General features: G+C 42.9%; 1 protein-coding gene across 3 annotated transcripts in view; it reads left to right on the forward strand.

Annotated features, from left to right (window-relative positions):
* The window catches only part of arhgap35a (Rho GTPase activating protein 35a), a 206,113-nt gene that overhangs the window by 112,090 nt on the left and 73,829 nt on the right, over window positions 1–20,194 (forward strand). For all 3 annotated transcript variants that reach the window (XM_063059930.1, XM_063059931.1, XM_063059929.1), the window contains one exon: window positions 3,060–3,204. In XM_063059930.1, the coding sequence (XP_062916000.1) occupies window positions 3,060–3,204 (145 nt within the window). The remainder of the gene's footprint in view (window positions 1–3,059; window positions 3,205–20,194) is intronic.

Below are 20,194 nucleotides of genomic sequence, written 5' to 3' on the forward strand. Positions count from 1 at the left end.
AGCTCCATGAACCTATCCAGGAGTCTCTTCAAAGATCCTATCGTTTCCGCCTCCATTGCTGCCATCAGCTCATTCCATGCACTCACCACTCTGTGTTTTTATAAAAAACTTGCTCCTGACATCTCCTCTGTACCTACGTCCGAGCACCTTAAAACTGTGCCCTCTCGTGCTAGCCATTCCAGCCCTGGGGGGAAAAAACCTCTGACTATCCACACGATCAATACCTCTCATCATCCTATACACATCTATCAGGTCACCTGTCATCCTCCGTCACTCCGAGGAGAAAAGGCCGAGTTCACTCAACCTATTCTCATAAGGCATGCTCCCCAATCCAGGCAACATCCTTGTAAATCTCCTCTGCACCCTTTCTGTAGTTTCTACATCTTTCCTGTAGTGAGGTGACCAGAACCGAGCACAGTACTGCAAGTGGGGTCTGACCAGGGTCCTGTATAGCTGTAACATTATGTCTCGGCTCTTAAACTCACTCCCGTGCTTGATGAAGGCCAATGCACCGTATGCCTTCTTAACCAGAGACAACATGCACAGCAGCTTTCAGTGTCCTATGGACTAAGACCCCAGGATCCTCTGATCTTCCACACTGCCAAGAGTCTTATCATTAATACTATATTCTGCCATCATACTTGACCTACCAAAATGAACCACCTCACGCTTATCTGGGTTGAACTCCACTTGCAACTTCTCAGCCCAGTTTTGCATCCTATCAATGTCCTGCTGTAACCTCTGACATACGCCAGAGGTTTTATACGCCAGCATTTATCCTCTTATTGAAATATTTTAAATGTTTAATATAATTAATTTAGTTATTTATTGAAATACAGCACGGAATAGGCCCTTCTGGCCTTCTAACCACACCACCCAGCAATTTCTGTATTTAATACAGGTCAGAGCCATCTCTACTTCCTGAGGAGACTGAGGTCCTTTAACATCTGCCGGACGATGCTGAGGATGTTCTACGAGTCTGTGGTGGCCAGTGCGATCATGTTTGCTGTTGTGTGCTGGGGCAGCAGGCTGAGGGTAGCAGACACCAACAGAATCAACAAACTCATTCGTAAGGCCAGTAATGTTGTGGGGATGGAACTGGACTCTCTGATGTGTCTGAAAAGAGGATGCTGTCCAAGTTGCATGCCATCTTGGACAATGTCTCCCATCCACTACATAATGTACTGGTTGGGCACAGGAGTACATTCAGCCAGAGACTCATTCCACCGAGATGCAACACAGAGTGTCATAGGAAGTCATTCCTGCCTGTGGCCATCAAACTTTACAACTCCTCCCTTGGAGGGTCAGACACCCTGAGCCAATATGCTGGTCCTGGACTTATTTCCTGGCATAATTTACATATTACTATTTAACTATTTATGGTTTTGTTACTATTTAATTATTTACGGTGCAACTGTAACGAAAACCAATTTCCCCCAGGATCAATAAAATATGACTATGACTATAATCTGAGCCCAATCACAGGATGATTTACAATGACCAATTAACCTACCAACCAGTACGTCTTTGGACCCAGAGGAAGCCCAGGCGGTCACAAGGAGAACGTGCAAACTCCTTACAGCGGCTGGAATTGAACCCAGGTATCCTGTACTGTAAAGCGCATACTTGACCACTAGGCTACTGTGCCACCTCAGTTTCCTCTTACGTTAATGAAAATTCTTTAATGTACCTCGCTGCCCAGCAAATGATCACATGCCAGAGGTCCATCTGAATTGATTCCTGACACTGGCTGATGTCATGAGTTTGTTGGTTCTTTGTGGACAGACTTCTTTAGAGGCTTAGTGACAAATACTATTGATTTGCTGCTGAGCACAAACCCTGGGTCAATATTTGATACACCAAGGGTGTTTCGCTGAGTTGAGAAGCAATTGAGCAAAACCTTTGTGTACCTTAGAGAAGCACATTTTCACTCTCGCACAAAATGCTGGAGGCACTCAGTAGGTCAGGCAGCAGCTATGAAAAGGAATAAAGAGTCAATGCTTTGGCCTGTGTACCTGCATCAGGATTAAAACATCAACTCTTTATTCCTTTCCATTGATGTTCCCAGACCTGATGAGCTTCTCCCAGCATCTGCAGAATTTATTGTGTTTATTCTTTTATTCTTTCATTATTTTAAGTAAGATGTGAAAATGCAGAGTTGTTTCTAGCATTTGTGTCTATAATGGGTAGTTGTCAGGATCAAAATCAGATTTAATATCACTGGCATACGTCATGAAATTTAGGGCTGGTGTTTAGGGCAGCCATGAAGGTCCTCATCTCTGGCAGCATTCACGGCTTCCTTGATCATGTCAGTAGCTTCCTCTTGGTTTCCACTACTGTCAGTCACGCCAAGTCCGGGGTGCAGACTCAGGAATACCTTGGCACTCGGATGTGGAAGGATTCTTAATTGCTTTGTTTGACCAGTCAGGGTTGTTAGCCCTGAGCTGAACCCCTGAACCTGGGGGACTGGTGGACCACTCTTAGTCTGACCTCTACCCTTTGACCTGTTCGGCATGGGTGACCCTACCAAGAGTCAAAGTATAAAGCTCTGACTCCAGCCTATATAGGTCTCTGGGTCACTGAGGCATGCAAGCCTTCAAACCACGACAAGGTGGTGGTCCTCTTAAAGGTAATATATAATAATAGAGAGAAAAACTCATGAATTGAGTAAATATATAGTTATTGCATCATGACATTTGACCAGTGTCTGAACTGCTTTTTATAAATGGTGTGGTGCATGAGTCTAGTATTAAAATCTAATTAATGAATTTTGTTGGATTCTGTGAAATGTCTGTTGCATTCTTTGCTTGCCTGCTCTTTGAATCTTCTCATTAAGTTTAATACAGAATTGTATGCTTTAATGCAATCACACTTATTTTCAAATGTACTTCACTTTTCTGATGTAATAAATTTAAAATGTGTGGGCATGTATAACATTCATTTTGTTCCTGAAATTTAACTTGTGGAAAAAATTTAACAAGCGTTGTGATTCTATTGTCACAGGTGTGCTCTGGAAAATGTGTGTTATTAAATGTACTGCATGTTCCCTTCATCTGCAGAAGCCGAAGACCAAACCAAGACCTTCCATTTCTAAGAGCACTTGGGAAAGCAATTACTTTGGAGTGCCTCTGACATCTGTGGTGACAGTGGAGAAACCTATTCCTGTCTTCATTGAAAAATGCATAGATTTTATTGATTCTACAGGTAAGATTACGTTTCTGATAGCTTATCTTGTTGACTTGAGAAACAATGTAAATGTGAATGTTGCGCAGGAGTTGATTGTGCATGGCAGAGAGAGACATTTTTTCTGACCCGTAAACAAGTTTTTAAATTTAATTTTCACATGTGTGGAGCAGCATTATAAGGGAAATGCCTTATTTTGAAGAACTATGCAAGGCCTGCATTATCTTGGTTAAAGGCATCTAGAAAATTGTGATATGTAATTTTGTTCTTGATATGGAATCAGATTTGTTCTGAATGGAATGTGCCAAGATGGTTCAAATAAAAAAATGATTCATATCTTTGTGAATGTTTGCAGTGTGTGTGTGTGTGGCCTCTGTTGGTTGTGGTCAACCATGGGTACTGTGCCTCTGGTAGTCACTGGGAGTGACTTCTCCAGGGCGCAAGCCAGGGCAGAGTTGATATGGAGATCCGTCTGTTGCCCATGCAGTGGGACCCCCCCTCTCCATGCTGATGACAGGTTCAAAGGAACGACAAAAGTCGATACAGTTTAGTGCCAGTGGCATCGCAGGGGTTGCCGTGCCGGTGCTGGGTACAGCAGACAACTGCCTTCAGGATTCCGACTCCGGATTTTTTTTTTCTTGGAGTTTACTCCCAAAGCCTTTCCCATGAGCGGGTATAGCCGCAAGGCAGCGGAGGTTTTAAATCGGAGTTTTCCCTCTCCTAGATGAGCTACCATTCGTGGTTAGCAAGCCCCATCTGTTTGCAGTATTGGCTACATTATCCTGGCAGTGATTTTTTTTTGGGGGATTTTATTTTATTGTGATGTGGCTCACAGTCGGCCCTTCCGACCAGCAGCCCCCAAATTTAACCCGAGCCTAATCACAGAACAATTTACTATGAGCAATTAACCTACCGACCAGTGCGTCTTTGGACTGTGGGAGGAAACTGGAGCACCTGGGGGAAACCCATGTGGTCATGGGGAGAGCGTACAAACTCCTTACAGGCAGCAATGGGAAATGAACTCCGGTCACCAGTACTGTCAAGCATTGTGCTAACCACAGTGCTACCGTGCTACCCTATGTGCCTTGCGCCCTGAGAAGTGACTTCACTAGAGCAAAGATATTCTTTGAAGCATCACTGTGAATATTTTTGCATCCTTGTCTTAAGCAGTGTCATTACTATGTAACAGGATGCTGAGGCAGTCAGTAATTTAGGTATGGGGTCAAGAAAGCCAATAAATACAAAGTCTGTTCCAACGGGACCAATTGAAGGAAGGTTAGAGTTGCATAAATATCTCTAGACATAAACTGCTGTCTCAGGAGCAAAATTTGCATGGACATTGACTGCTAGGTACTAGCTTTCATTTGAAGATAATGAGGCAATAAGACTAATGAAAGGGCACAGAACCCTGGAAAATGACCAAAACAGAAACAGTGAAGTGGTAACTCTTGGCAATTTATGACATTATCCCTCTGTTTAGCTCTTACACACTGCCCTCCATAAAGAGCAATATGTAAGGGGCTCACTTTTGTAAACTTCAGTTATTTGCTGGCTTTTGTTGCTTCCACCATTTGTGCTTTTTTTTCTGCAGATTGGGTTCTAATTCGTTCTGTTGCATTTCTTTGTTTTGTGGCTACCTGCAAGGAGACGAACCTCAATTAGGAGTGTACATAATCTGATAATAAATGTAGCAGGCCAGGCAGCATCTGTAGGCAGCACCTGACGAAGGGTCTCGGCCTGAAACGTCGACTGCACCTCTTCCTACAGATGCTGCCTGGCCTGCTGCGTTCATCAGCAACTTTGATGTGTGTTGCTTGAATTTCCAGCATCTGCAGAATTCCTGTTGTTTGCTGATAATAAATGTACTTTGAATAGGGAGGGTGAAGTGACTGCATGCTAGTTTTTTATATACATCAATGCAATAAGCCTGCGATTAGAAGATCCATAATAGATGTTGCTAGATTACTAGTAGCCAACTACCTGTTCTTGCTCATTTTGCCATAGTTCCTTAAATGAAATGCAACTTTGATCGGATGTTGAGCATGCATTTTTGTTTTGTTTTGAGCTGGATGGATAGTGCAATTGGGAAGCAGGCAATGTGAAGTGGGATTTCAGACATTTTGGATGCCTCAGCATACCTTTTGTATTTGTGTACAGTACTCTCAGGTTGAATACTACCAACAATCCTCAGTGTGGTTTTGGTCCGGATGGATGTATGTATATTTACTGCATGTGTCCAGGTGTCTGCCCTTCTGTTAATCCATCATATACTCTCAAATTACACCTGCCAGTTACAGGAAAAGGATGATGAAATTGTGAGAATGTTTATTTTTCAAGTGTTTCTTTTTCCGCAGTGAGATTCTAGTATAATAGTGTCAATGTAGTGCTTTATTGCAATGTTGGTCACTTAACTGCCTGTCATGCTGCTGGTGTTTAGGGCAGCAATGAAGATCCTCCATCTCTATCTGTCCTTCTCAATCTTCCCTATTGTGGCCCAGCTGTGGTTTTTGGTCCTCATTTCTGCCTCTATGATTTGTCGCCAAGTTGCCTTTGGTCTCCCATGCTTCCTCCGCCCTTCAGAAGTGCTGTCTTGATGGCGTTGACCTCTCTTCTCATCACATGCCCAATCCATCTCCAACATATTCTCATGATCATTGTGGCCATGTCTTCTCATTGACACTGATGGAGTAAGGCGTGGTTGGAGGATCTTCCGGAGGCTCATGGTGGAGGCCACTCTAAATTCTGTAAACATTACTAAAAAGAAATTATCTGCTTGAATTACAACTGCTGTTCTCTGGCAGGTAATGGCCTTTTTCTTGTTGAACAAAGAAAATTGCTCCTTGTTTTATCTTCATATTATTCTGCTAGTAATATTTCGACGTTATCCTATGTGCAAGTAAAGACTCATGGTAATAAACCATTTGGGGAACATTGAGAAGTGTAAATTTGTGATTATGGACACAAAGATGGTGTTTGTAATTTACCCTGACACAAGGAATATGAGTGGTAGCAGTGGAAATAACAAGGATTCATTCCAGAAACGACTGACTGTTTGGTATGTTGCTTTGGCTTCTTGGACTATGTTTATGAACTAGTCTGCTTCACTTTAGTTTCTGAGAAATAGTTTTTTTTTTCCCCCTGTCTGAATTATAGTGGCAAAGAAAGAGACAGATTATTACTGCTATCTTTTCCTGGAGTTCGGATAATTATAACAGAAATGGCTGCATACTGCAGATTATTTTCAGGTGTTCTGCTTGCTGTCGGTACATGTCCTGACCAGCTTTGGAAGGTGTTGAAATAGATCTGATCTGTTTGCAGCCAGCATGTTTAACTGTTTCACAGGACAGCTTTAACCTTCTAATTTCTCTACGTGGATGTGTAGCCCCTGGTATTACATTTGTTGGGTATGTCTTGGGGTTTGGATCTTTATTTTCTTTTGCTTTAGGAAGGGATAGAATTGCTTGTGTTATATTCCTGCAACTGTTTTCCAGTTGTTTGTCCAAGATCCATTTTTAAATTGTCATTGAGGTGTCCATTATGTCCATATCCTATTCCATCCATAATTGCCAAATAGTGCTACAACCACACATCTCTGGGATCCAGGGTTTGACCCTGACATTGGGTGCTGCTTTTGTATTCTCCATGTGACCACATGGAGTTCTGCTAGTTGTCTCTGCTTCCTCCTACATCCTAAATATATACCGGTAGATTAATTAGCAACTATGAATTATCTTGGGAGTTGGTTAGAGACAAAAGAGGAATTCAAAATTGGGTTTAATAGCACCGGCATATGTTGAGAAACTTGTCTTTGCAGCAGTGGTACATTGCAATACATAACCAAAAAAATGCTCATCACAGTAAGTGTATATGCAACAGACGCAAAATGCTGGAGGAACTCAGCAGGTCAGGCAGCATCTATGGAAAAGGGAAAACAGTTGACGTTTTGGGCTGAGACCCTTCTTCAGAACTGGAGAAAAAAGATTGAGAAGTCTGAGTAAGAAGGTAGGGGAAGGAGAGGAGGAAATGCAAGATAATAGGTGATAGGTGACACCGGGAGAGGTGAAGGAAAGAGCTGGGGAGTTGATTGGTGAAAGACTTCACACTTCATATATTCGTATTTATTCAATAGTTCAGTATGTAGTGCAAAAATGGAAATTTTAAATAAGTAGTGAGGTAGTGTTCATGGATTCAATATCCATTCCAAAATCAGAAGGGAGAGGGGAAGAAACTGTTCCTGAATCATTGAGTGTGTCTCTTTAGGTTCCTGTACTTTCTGTTAGTAGCATGTCCTGGGTGGTGGGGGTCCTTACATTTCCTTTTTGTATCTTTGAATCGATGAGCATGTGAGAGAATAAGTGGCAGGGGTACAGAGAAATACAAGGGGAATAGTTCTGGAATTCCTTTGTTTAGAAAAGGCATGTTCGAGATCAGGGGTTCCCAAACTTTTTCATGCCATGTCATGCCATTAAGCAAGAGGTCCACGAACCCCAGGTTGGGAACCCCTGATCCAGATAGAGCAATTAATCCTTTACTTCATATGAGCATAGAAAAATTAGGAGCAGGATTAGTTAATTTGGCCCTTTCTCCCATTCAGTACAATCATGGTTTATTGATTTCAATGCAATATTCTGGCACTTTTTCTATGTCCATGGACTTAGGCAACTGGAACTCTGGTCTATTTTTTTAATCTCCAGCCTAGATATTCCAACCACAATGAACTGAAATTGATCATAGATTGAAATTAAAACTGTGAGCCAGGTTAGAACTCCTTTATATACAGCCAACCCAGCCACCAGGGACGTTGGCAAGAGAATATTTTCCTTCAGTTAAAATTCCTCTTGGAAAGCATCCATTCATTTCTGAGAATGCTGTCTTGTTTCCACGTTTTAGAGAAGTAGCAATGGAAAAAAATAGTGTTTTTCTGCCATTGTAAGTTCAATAATTTTATACTGGTGGAGGGATTAACTCTTCAGGATATTCATAATGTGCAGAGGTTGTGGTCAGTTGATTTGAAATGCTTTTGTAAAAAAAAATGTTAAACGCAAGATTATAAGTACTCGTTCGTTCGTTATGTGCCATATCGTATGATGTGGGCAATCATGGTCTTTCCATGACCATGACTGTTCTGGCGAAGTTTTCTACAGAAGTGGTTTGCCATTGCCAGCTTCTGGGCAGTGTCTTTACAAGATGAGGGACCCCCAGCCATCATCAATATTCCAGAGATTGTCTGCCTGGTGTTAGTGGTCACATAACCAGGACTTGTGATATACACCAGCTGCTCATATGACCATCCACCACCTGTTCCCATGGCTTCACATTACCCTGATTGGGGGCTGTGTGCTCGGAGTCTGTGCAGGGCAGTTGACTGGGGTCTTCGCAGATATTTTTAATCTGTCCCTGGCCCAGGCAGTTGTCCCCACAAGCTTCAAGATTGCCACCGTCGTGCCAGTGCCGAAACATTCCACTGCCACTGTCCAGTTGCACTCACCCCCATCATTGCAAAGTGCTTTGAGAGACATCGGAACTATTACATTGGAAATCCTGTCTGCCCACTACCCTGGACCCCCATCAATTTGCCTATCACACCAACAGGTCAACAGAGGACGCCATCTCCGGGGTACTTCACTCTTCCCTGACCCACCTGGACAGCCCCCAACTCTTTAAGTCAGAACGCTGTTCATTGATTTTAATTCGGCATTCAATACTGTGATATCCTCCAAGCTGATCGCCAAACTTCGCCAGCTTGGTATCAGCTCATCCCTCTGCAATTGGACCTTGGACTTTCTCACTAACAGATCCCAATCAGTTAAGTTAGACAACCTCTCCTCCTCCACTCTCACCCTAAACACTGGCATGCCTCAAGGCTATGTGCTGAGCCCTCTTCTGTACTCCCTTTTCACCTATGACTGCGTTCCTGTACATGGTTCTAACTCCATAATCAAGTTCGCAGATGACACCACGGTGGTTGGCTTGATCAGAGGGGACGACGAGACAGCCTACAGGGACCTGGCCGCGTGGTGTGCCGACAGCAACCTGGCTCTTAACACCCAGAAGACTAAGGAGATCATTGTGGACTTGAGGTATGCTAGGAACCACACTCACATCCCCATCTACATCAACAGAGCTGTAGTGGAGCGTGTATCAAGCTTCAAATTCCTTGGTGTCCACATTTCCGAGGATCTCACCTGGTCCCTGAACTCCTCCATCCTGATCAAAAAGGCACAACAGTGCCTTTATTTCCTGCAGAGCATCAAGAAAGCTCACCTCTGTCCCAAGATGCTGACAGACTTTTACCGCTGTACCATTGAGAGCGTACTCACCAACTGCATCTCAGTGTGGTATGGCAATTGTCCGTATTGGACCGCAAAGCACTCCAGCATGTGATGAAAGCTGCCCAACAGATTATCAGCACCCAATTGCCCAACATTGAGAACATCTACCATAAACGCTGCCTGGGCAGGGCGAAAAGCATTATCAAGGATACGTCTCACCCTAACCTTGGACTTTTTACTCTCCTCCGATCTGGTAGGCACTACAGGAGCCTCCGCTCCTGCACCAGCAGGCACAGGAAGAGCTAAGCAGTGTTGTACCCATATTGTACTGTCTCAGTACTTGTGTGCTGTAGCACTTTTTTAATTCGCAGTTATTTTATAAATAACACTATTCTTTGCATTTCTGGTCAGATGCTAACTGCATTTCATTGGCTTTGTAACTATACTCAGCACAATGACAATAAAGTTGAATCTAATCTAATCTACATTTTGCCCGAGGGTGACCTGCAGGCCAGTGGAGGGAAGGAGCACCTTACACCACCTTTGTTTGAGATGTATCTTCACTTCGCCACCCAAATGCATTTAGCAATAAATCCAGTGCTGTCATTATTATGTAATATGCTTTTTGAATTCTTTGTAGCAAATTGTTCAGATTAGTTATAGATCCATTCTTTTCTCTTCCATAAAGTTTATATAGTATCTATAGCTGTAACTAAAATGTAAAAGGACTAACTTGGCAGTTGTATGATTAGTTTGCCAATATTGAGGCATATACATTTTGTGCAAGTCTGCCTTCAAGTTACAGTCATAGTCATATTTTATTGATCCCGGGAGAAATTGGTTTTCGTTACAGTTGCACCATAAATAATTAAATAGTAATAAAACCATAAATAATTAGACAGTAATATGTAAATTGTGCCAGGAAATAAGTCCAGGACCAACCTATTGGCTCAGGGTGTCTGACCCCCCAAGGGAGGAGTTGTAAAGTTTGATGGCCACAGGCAGGAATGACTTCCTATGACGCTCTGTGTTGCATCTCGGTGGAATGAGTCTCTGGCTGAATGTACTCCTGTGCCGAACCAGTACATTATGTAGTGGATGGGAGACATTGTCCAAGATGGCGTGCAACTTGGACAGCATCCTCTTTTTAGACACCACCGACAGAGAGTCCAGTTCCATCCCCACAACATCACTGGCCTTACGAATGAGTTTGTTGATTCTGTTGGTGTCTGCTACCCTCAGCCTGCTGCCCCAGCACACAACAGCAAACATGATTGCACTGGCCACCACAGACTCGTAGAACATCCTCAGCATCATCCGGCAGATGTTAAAGGACCAGAGTCTCCTCAGGAAATAGAGATGGCTCTGACCCTTCTTGTAGACAGTTTGCATTTACTCTATCTATACCCCTCATAATTTGTAAAACTCCTATCAAATCATCTGTGCATCATGGAACAAAAAGTTCAAAGTTCAAAATAAATATTATTGAAGTACATATATGTCACCATATATAATGCTGAGATTCATTTTTCTGTGGGCTTTCTCAGCAAATCTATAGAATAGTGACTAGAACAGGATCACTGAAAGATTAACCAGAATGCAGAAGACAACAAACTGTGCAAATATAAATAAGTAATAATAAATAACAAGAACATAAGATAACGAGATAGAAAGTCCTTAAAGTGAGACCATTGGCTGTAGGAACATTTCAATGATGGGACAAGTTAATGTAGATATTCAAGAGTCTGGCCCTGTCCTATTTAACTTTTCCCTATAAGCTCAGGACTTTGTGTCCCGGCAACATGCTTGTACATTTTCTCTGTACTCTTTCAGTCTTATTCATATCTTTCATGTAGGCAGGTGACCAAATCTGCACACAGTACTCCAAATTAGGCCTCACTAACATCTTACACAGCTTCAACATAACATCCCATCTTCTGTACGTAATACTTTGATTCCTCTAGGTACTGAATTATGAGATTCATTTCAAGTATTTATTTTAAGCTTTGCATACTGATGAATGTTGCAAAGCCATTGGAATGAACCATCCTGAAGTGTTGTTTATTCATCTGTGGTATTAGATCACTTGTGTTGTGTTAGATGGTCTTGATAGGTCAGAACAGGTGTGTTTTATAACGCATTGAACTAGTATAACAAACTTGGCTGTGCCTGGGATTTCTCCTAAACGGTGTTTTCCAGTGCACTGTTTTCTCATCCAGGAGAATTATTGGTCTTGTTAAGTGCTGAAAGCCCCCAGCCTCATGTGTTACTGCCCTTTATGCTGCTGGTGCTAAGGACATCACTGAAGGTCACCCCTCTCGGTGGTATTCAGGGCTTCCTTCATCATCTCTGTCGCTTTCTCGCGGTTTCCATTACTGTCAGTAATGCTAATCCTGGGTGGAAACAGGAATGCCATCACACACAGATACAGAAAGATTCTTCATTGCTGTTTCCATAATAGTTTTGCTTTACCAATTAGGGTTGTTAGCCCTGATCTGAACCCCCGAACCTGGAGGACCAGTGTGCCTCTACTGTTTGACTTGTTTGGCATGGGTGACCGGAGCAAGAGCTAAAGGATAAAAGTCCAGACTCCAGACAACATAGTTCTGTGGGTCGTTGAGGCATGCAGGCCTCCAAACCCTACAACAGGGATATGACCCCAGCTTCATATTTCACTATTAATTAATGTCCATTTGACTTTGATAGTGAATTTGGATGCAGAAAAGGAAAATTACTCATCTTGTTGTACACATCAGGAGATGTGTACAACAAAAATTTGTCAAACAACAACCTGGCATAGTAGTCCTCACAGAATGCTGCATATAATGTGCCAGATTCCTTCATGACAATCTCTGGGTGCTGACTGTTCCACTGTAGGAAAAGGTGTATCAAAATTCACTAGCAAAGACAATAGCCATTAATATTAAAGTATACTATTTGGGTGGTGTGTGAACATTGAGTCTGTCAATTAACCTACCAACTGGTCTTTGGACTATGGGAGGAAACTGGAGCACCCAAAGGAAACCCATGCAAATATGGGGAGAATCTACAAACTCCTTACAGGTAGTGGCGCGAGTTGAACTAGGGTCGCTCGACTGTAAAGTGTTGTGCTTACCACTGTGCCGCGCCAAATTATCACTTCAGAATTGGACACCTGAGCCTCTATAATCTTATCAGTAGCAGCAGAGCCGTCCAGCATCACAATTTGCGAAGTCGCCTGGGATGTCCTTGCTGTTTACTGTGGAGTCAAGGAATCAACCCTGAATTCAATGAGCAGCTCACATTGGGAGCTTAAAGGACACATTTGTCAGATGGGATTGGCAGTTTGAGTTGCTTCACTCAATTTCAGCATTCAAGCAAAGTTTGGAGAGGTACGTGGAGGACAGGGTGGTAAGGTTCAGGTTGATGAGAGTAGGCAATTTAAAAGGATTCGGCATGGACTAGGTGGGCTGAAAAGCTTGTTTCTGTGCTGAACTAGTTTATGACTCTGACTCTAAATTTAAACACTATCTAAATATTTTTATGTTGGAAGGATTAAAATTTTGGGCAGAAAATGTTCTAAATTTTGCTGGATTAACACCCTTTGATAACTTGATTGAAAAGTGGACTTAAAATGCCTCAAGTTGTTCAAAAGAAGGAAATACAAATACTGGCATATATACAGTATATTATATATAATAGCTTGGGTGTGGCTACAATGCCTTCAGCTAATTCAGGATCTCCTGAACTGTAAAAACAATATGCAAGCATTCAGCTGCTCAGCTGGTAGGTTAGATTTGGTGCATTAAAATTGCTTCCTGTTAGCAGCTCATGATACACACTGGCTTTATATTTGAGAGCCAGATTTTGTGTCAGCAATGGATGGTTGTGCAGACACCAGCTTTCTAGCTGGTTCCTGTTTTTGAACAATGACATCCAGACAGGGTGACTGAAATCAGTCTGTGGGTTTATTAGAAAAATTGGCAGTATTTTACAGGGAACACTTTCTTTTTTTTTTGTATTCAGTCAGATGATGAGCTCCTGAACTGTTTCTAAGGTGTAGATATTTTAGAGGAATTTGTCAATTATTCAGCCTTGCCTACAACATGTGAAGATCAGCCAGACTGGGAGTTGTTTCCCTTTGGGAATTTCCTCAGTCATCTGATCCTTTCTTGATGTAATTACTGCAGGAACATGGAGCATGCAAACCAGCACTTTTGGCCTTCTCATTCTGAAATTTATTATTTAGAAATACAGCATGGAGCAGGCCCTGTTGGCCCAACAAGCCCCACTGCCCAGCAACATTCCCTCTCAGGTGTTTGCCGCGCACGCATCTTTTGCTACTAGCGCGCAAGGAATTTGCGTCATGAAAGATGGACTTTTGGCCCAAGGAGCTCAGGAACCGCCGCCCGCAGCCGCTGCTGCTGAATTTGCAGTATTTCTGTTCCGTTCACAGATGCCGTTAACGTATTGAAATTAATGGATTAATAATTCTCAAATTGCTTTCCCCAAATTTATGTTTACCCTGGCATTCTCCTGACTCAGGACTCAGTAGCAGCCACAGGCGGTGGTTCCTGAGCTCCCTAGCTCCCCGGGTCCTAAAGTCCATCACGACACACATTTTTTGCTCATAGTCAGAAGTTGTGTGTGCACACACACCTTACAGGGAACATTGCTCCCCAACAACTTATGTATTTAGCCCTAATCTAATCATGGCACAATTTACAATGACCAGTAGACCTACTAACCAGTACATCTTTGGGCTGTGGGGGGAAACCAGAGCACCTGGAGGAAATCTGTGTACTGATGGGAACGGTTTACAAACTTCTTGCAGACAACATCGGATTTAACTCTGAACTCTTAATACCCCGATCTACATAGCTAACCATTACACTACAGTGGCACCCTCATTCCATAAACTGGCATCATACAGTTCTGTCCTCTTCATACATTTCTTCCTGGCTGAAGAGTTCTGTGTTTCTTTCTAAGTATTAAGTACATAATTCTATAAATGGCATATCAAGTCCTGTGCTTTTGCCTGGTCAGAGTTGGTCTGATTCCACTCTATCCAGTTCTGTTCTTTGGCATGTAAAGTTATTCCCCAGATCGGGTAGGAACAAACCAGGAAATAGGAATGGAATTTGATACAGTCTTTGCTGGATTAGGAGGAATATCTCTTTGCAATTTGCTTAACCTGTGTAATTTGACACATTCTCGGAGAGCAGAGGAAGACATTTTGAGCCCAGTACTTTTGATTGAAAAGAGGAAATCTCAAGTTATCTAAGGACAGTGGTAAACTCAGCAATACTTTTAGAATATTGCAGTTTGATTTCATTTTTTCCTTTAATATTTTTACATTTAGTGTTTTCTTTTATTTCTAGTATTTTGAAAGCCATTGTTTATGTTGAAGATGAACCAAATTTAGACAAAATTAGAACCTGAAAGTCATTAATGCATTTTGACTTTTGAAAGCTGTTTATTATTGTGGAATAATACCACATTTGTATATACCTCCTGTATATAATGGCCACTGAATGTATGCTTGTGGTCTTCTGTTGGTGTAGCCCATCCACTTCAAGGTTCGATGTGTTGTGTGTTCAGACTTACTCTTCTGTGTGTCAGACACCACTGTTGTAATAGATGATTATTTGCATTACTGTCGCCTTCCTGTCGGCTTGAACCAGTCAGGCCATTCTCCTCCAACCTCTCTCATTAACAAGACGCTTTCACCCACACTGGATGTTTCACAGTTCACTGGATGGATCACAGGAGATCAGCAGTTTCTGAGGCACTCAAACCACCCCGTCTGGCACCAACAATCATTCCACACTCAAAGTCACTCAGATCATATTCCTTCCAGATTTTGACATTTAGTCTAAACAACAACTGGACCTCTTGACCATGTCTGCATGCTTTTATCCATTGAGTTGCTGCCATATGATTGGCTGATTAGATATTTGCATTACTGAGCAGCTGTACAGGTGAACTTAATAAAATGGCCACTAAGTGTGTCTGTATATTTGCTGTTGCTATGAACAAGGTCACAGAGTGCTGATAAAGAATAGAGTTATTTTGATTTTCTTAGATGGCATACTGTGTTATTCTTCAAAATGCTGAAACACTTGGCTGATATTTGCGATTGGTTTCATCCTGTAAAATGGGACGGTAGGGATTTTTAGTTTTGTAAAGCTTCTGTACAATGGCAGGTTCATAGTCAGTATGTTGTCGCAGTTTTGTAGATGTTCAGTTCTTTTGATGTTAACAAAAATGCTGTTAACATGGCATATTCTTGTGGGAAATTGAACTGTCAAGTTTCCATTGAAATTTTTCCAGTGTAACTGAGGATGTACTGGTATTGGATTTGCTTTTCAGTTTGTGAATTGAATTTGCTGCATGCAAAATTCAGGGTATTGGTTGCATCAGACTGCAATGATATAGTTCTTTTAAAAGTAAGTATTTTCTGTAGTTGTATATTCAGAACTGTATAAAGTCTTAGATGCAAATTAATAGCTACTAAATGCCTTAGACCTTTGCACAGTACTGTAGTAACTTTAAATATGGCACTGTACCACAAAAAAATTTCATGACATATGTGAGTGATGATAATCCTGATTCCGAGAGTGGGAAGGGGCAGGGAGAGGGGAATCATAGTTGGGAAAAGGGGAAGGTGCGGGAAGCACTGGAGAGACATTCTGTAATGATTAATAAGCAAATTGTTTAGAATCAAATGACCTTGCATGGTATCTCGGGGCTGGGCGTGTCTGCACCCACACCACTCCCTACCCCAGCTCTCCTCTGCCAGCTGACCCAGACCTCTCCTGTGGCGCTCCAACTTCACCAGTCCCAACATCCTGTGCTCCCTCCTGCCAGATTAACAAACTCGCCCTCCGCCCCTCCACATTGACAAATGCAGTACTGTGCAAAAGCACATGCATGTAGCTGTAGTTATAGTACATCATTATATAATGATTTATGATTTAATTTTTTTAATATTTACTCTTTATTTGTACTCCAGGGAATGCGAAGCGCAGAATCAAATATCGCTGTGATGATTGTACGCTGTAGTATCAATTGTTTGGCGACAATAAAATATAAAGTACTGTAGTTGGGCTCACAATTTGCATTGCATTGATTATCAACTGCTATTTAATTTGAGTTCCCTTTCAATGGGGCATTTAATAAAATACTGCACTCTCTGCCATAGGCAATGTGTAGCAAAGAGTAATACTTACAAGCAAGAACGGGGCTACAATGGCTCCACACACTCCAGCATAGACAGCTTGAGTAACACTTGAAAGCAATTAAATATATTTTTTAAAAAGGATTATGGTTACACACACCGCAAAACTACCTGATGATGTCACTTGCTCAAATTGCAGTCTAGCTGGTCTGTGAGGGATGGGAAGCGGCAATGAGGAGTCACTAAGAGGTACGGACTATTCTAGTACAGATGAAAGGGAACAAGAACTGCCATTCTGAAGAATCCAACAATATGAATGTTTTCTGATGCAGTTCCATTAGAATAAAAGCTGTCAGCATATTTGCAGGATATTGACAAAAGATTGCTGTTAGTACCTGAAATATATTTCAAAGTTGCTGGTGAATGCAGCAGTCCAGGCAGCATCTGTAGGAAGAGGCGCAGTCGACGTTTCAGGCCGAGACCCTTCGTCAGGACTAACTGAAGGAAGAGTGAGTAAGGGATTTGAAAGCTGGAGGGGGAGGGGGAGATCCAAAATGATAGGAGAAGACAGGAGGGGGAGGGATGGAGCCAAGAGCTGGACAGTTGATTGGCAAAAGGGATATGAGAGGATCATGGGACAGGAGGTCCGAGAAGAAAGACAAGGAGGGCGGGGGGGGGACCCAGAGGATGGGCAAGAGGTATATTCAGAGGGACAGAGGGAGAAAAAGGAGAGTGAGAGAAAGAATGTGTGCATAAAAATAAGTAACAGATGGGGTACGGGGGGGAGGTGGGACCTTAGCGGAAGTTAGAGAAGTCGATGTTCATGCCATCAGGTTGGAGGCTACCCAGACAGAATACAAGGTGTTGTTCCTCCAACCTGAGTGTGGCTTCATCTTTACAGTAGAGGAGGCCGTGGATAGACATGTCAGAATGGGAATGGGATGTGGAATTAAAATGTGTGGCCACTGGGAGATCCTGCTTTCTCTGACGGACAGAGTGTAGATGTTCAGCAAAGCGGTCTCCCAGTCTGCGTTGGGTCTCGCCAATATATAAAAGGACACATCGGGAGCACCGGACGCAGTATATCACCCCAGCCGACTCACAGGTGAAGTGTTGCCTCACCTAGAAGGACTGTTTGGGGCCCTGAATGGTGGTGAGGGAGGAAGTGTAAGGACATGTGTAGCACTTGTTCCGCTTACACGGATAAGTGCCAGGAGGGAGATCAGTGGGGAGGGATGGGGGGGACGAATGGACAAGGGAGTTGCGTAGGGAGCAATCCCTGCGGAATGTGGGGGGGGGGAAGATGTGCTTAGTGGTGGGATCCCGTTGGAGGTGGCAGAAGTTACAGAGAATAATATGTTGGAGCCGGAGGCTGGTGGGGTGGTAGGTGAGGACCAGGGGAACCCTATTCCTAGTGGGGTGGCGGGAGGATGGAGTGAGAGCAGATGTACGTGAAATGGGGGAGATGCGTTTAAGAGCAGAGTTGATAGTGGAGGAAGGGAAGCCCTTTTCTTTAAAAAAGGAAGACATCTCCCTCGTTCCAGAGTGAAAAACCTCATCCTGAGAGCAGATGCGGCGGAGACAGAGGAATTGCGAGAAGGGGATGGCAGTTTTGCAAGAGACAGGGTGAGAAGAGGAATAGTCGAGATAGCTGTGAGAGTCAGTAGGCTTATAGTAGACATCAGTGGATAAGCTGTCTCCAGAGACAGAGACAGAAAGATCTAGAAAGGGGAGGGAGGTGTCGGAAATGGACCAGGTAAACTTGAGAGCAGGGTGAAAGTTGGAGGCAAAGTTAATAAAGTCAACGAGTTCTGCATGTCCGGTGCTCCCGATGTGGCATTTTATATATTGGCGAGACCCGACGTGGACTGGGAGACCACTTTGCTGAACATCTACGCTCTGTCCGCCAGAGAAAGCAGGATCTCCCAGTGGCCACACATTTTAATTCCACATCCCATTCCCATTCTGACATGTCTATCCACGGCCTCCTCTACTGTAAAGATGAAGCCACACTCAGGTTGGAGGAACAACACCTTGTATTCTGTCTGGGTAGCCTCCAACCTGATGGCATGAACATCAACTTCTCTAACTTCCGCTAAGGCCCCACCTCCCCCTCGTACCCCATCTGTTACTTATTTTTATGCATACATTCTTTCTCTCACTCTCCTTTTTCTCCCTCTGTCCCTCTGAATATACCTCTTGCCCATCCTCTGGGTCCCCCCCCCGCCCTCCTTGTCTTTCTTCCCGGACCTCCTGTCCCATGATCCTCTCATATCCCCTTTTGCCAATCACCTGTCCAGCTCTCGGCTCTATCCCTCCCCCTCCTGTCTTCTCCTATCATTTTGGATCTCCCCCTCCCCCTCCAACTTTCAAATCCCTTACTCACTCTTCCTTCAGTTAGTTCTGACGAAGGGTCTGGGCCTGAAACGTCGACTGCACCTCTTCCTACAGATGCTGCCTGGCCTGCTGCGTTCACCAGCAACTTTGATGTGTGTTACTTGAATTTCCAGCATCTGCAGAATTCCTGTTGTTTACCTGAAATATATTATTGGCTTCTCTGTATATTGCCGTCTCTCACCCTTTCTCGTTCCCTTTTATTTTTGGAATTGCATATCAGCGAAGAAGATTTTTTATTTAAAAAGTTAATCTAGCTTGAGTCATTTATTATTTAATGGCCTGTGCTGCATACATTCCAAGGTGTATTACTAATAATTCCTGAGTATTATTCATAGTTCATCTGTGGTGAAAATACTTTTCATCGAGGTTTTCTGGCCAATGCAGTGTACAAGTAGTTTGTTCCCTTGGTATTTGTGGCTTGGGCTTCTTAAATTCGTTCCTTGTGTATAACAATCAAAACGATGTATTAAGTTTATTTATTTATCAGGATGCAGCGTGAAGTAGGCCCCTTGAGTCGAGCTGCCCGGCAATCCCCCAAATTCTTCTAGCCTAATCACGGGACAACTTACAATTTGCTTCACACAGTCTTTGGGAAGAAACTGAAGCGGTCACAGGGAGAACGTACAGGCAAGGAGAGGAATTGAACCTGGCTCGCTGGTACCATAAAGTGTTGTGCTAACCACTATGCTACCTCGCCACCCACAAATTTGGGGCATGAATTTGAATCAAATCCTGATCATTAAGCATTCTATTTGACACAGTGACCTTGAAGAGAATACTGAGCCTAAAGAAAATATTATTTACCTTCATTCTTCTGCCAGTAATTTTTTTTTAGATTAATGAATGCTTTGTCCTCCATTGAGACCTCTCTGTAGTGGCCTGGGAAACAAAAAAAAATGGCCTGCCTTGTTCCTGAGAATTGTACTATTTCATCATACATCATATCACATCACTGTTTCTACTTTTTCCCTGTAACTGTATAGGTTTTCTTCTAGGTAGTCCGCTTTTAAAACATAGAACGGTACAGCAGAGGAACAGACCCTTCAGCCTACAATGTTGTGCCGAACCAGCTAAAAAGCAAATCAAAAACACCCAAATACTAATCCCTCCTCCTATACCATGTCCATATCCTTCCATCTTCCTCACATACATGTGCCTATCCAAACATCTCTTAAAAGCCTCT

The sequence above is a fragment of the Mobula hypostoma genome, chromosome 10, assembly GCF_963921235.1.
Source record: "Mobula hypostoma chromosome 10, sMobHyp1.1, whole genome shotgun sequence".
NCBI classification, from domain to species: Eukaryota; Metazoa; Chordata; class Chondrichthyes; order Myliobatiformes; family Myliobatidae; genus Mobula; species Mobula hypostoma.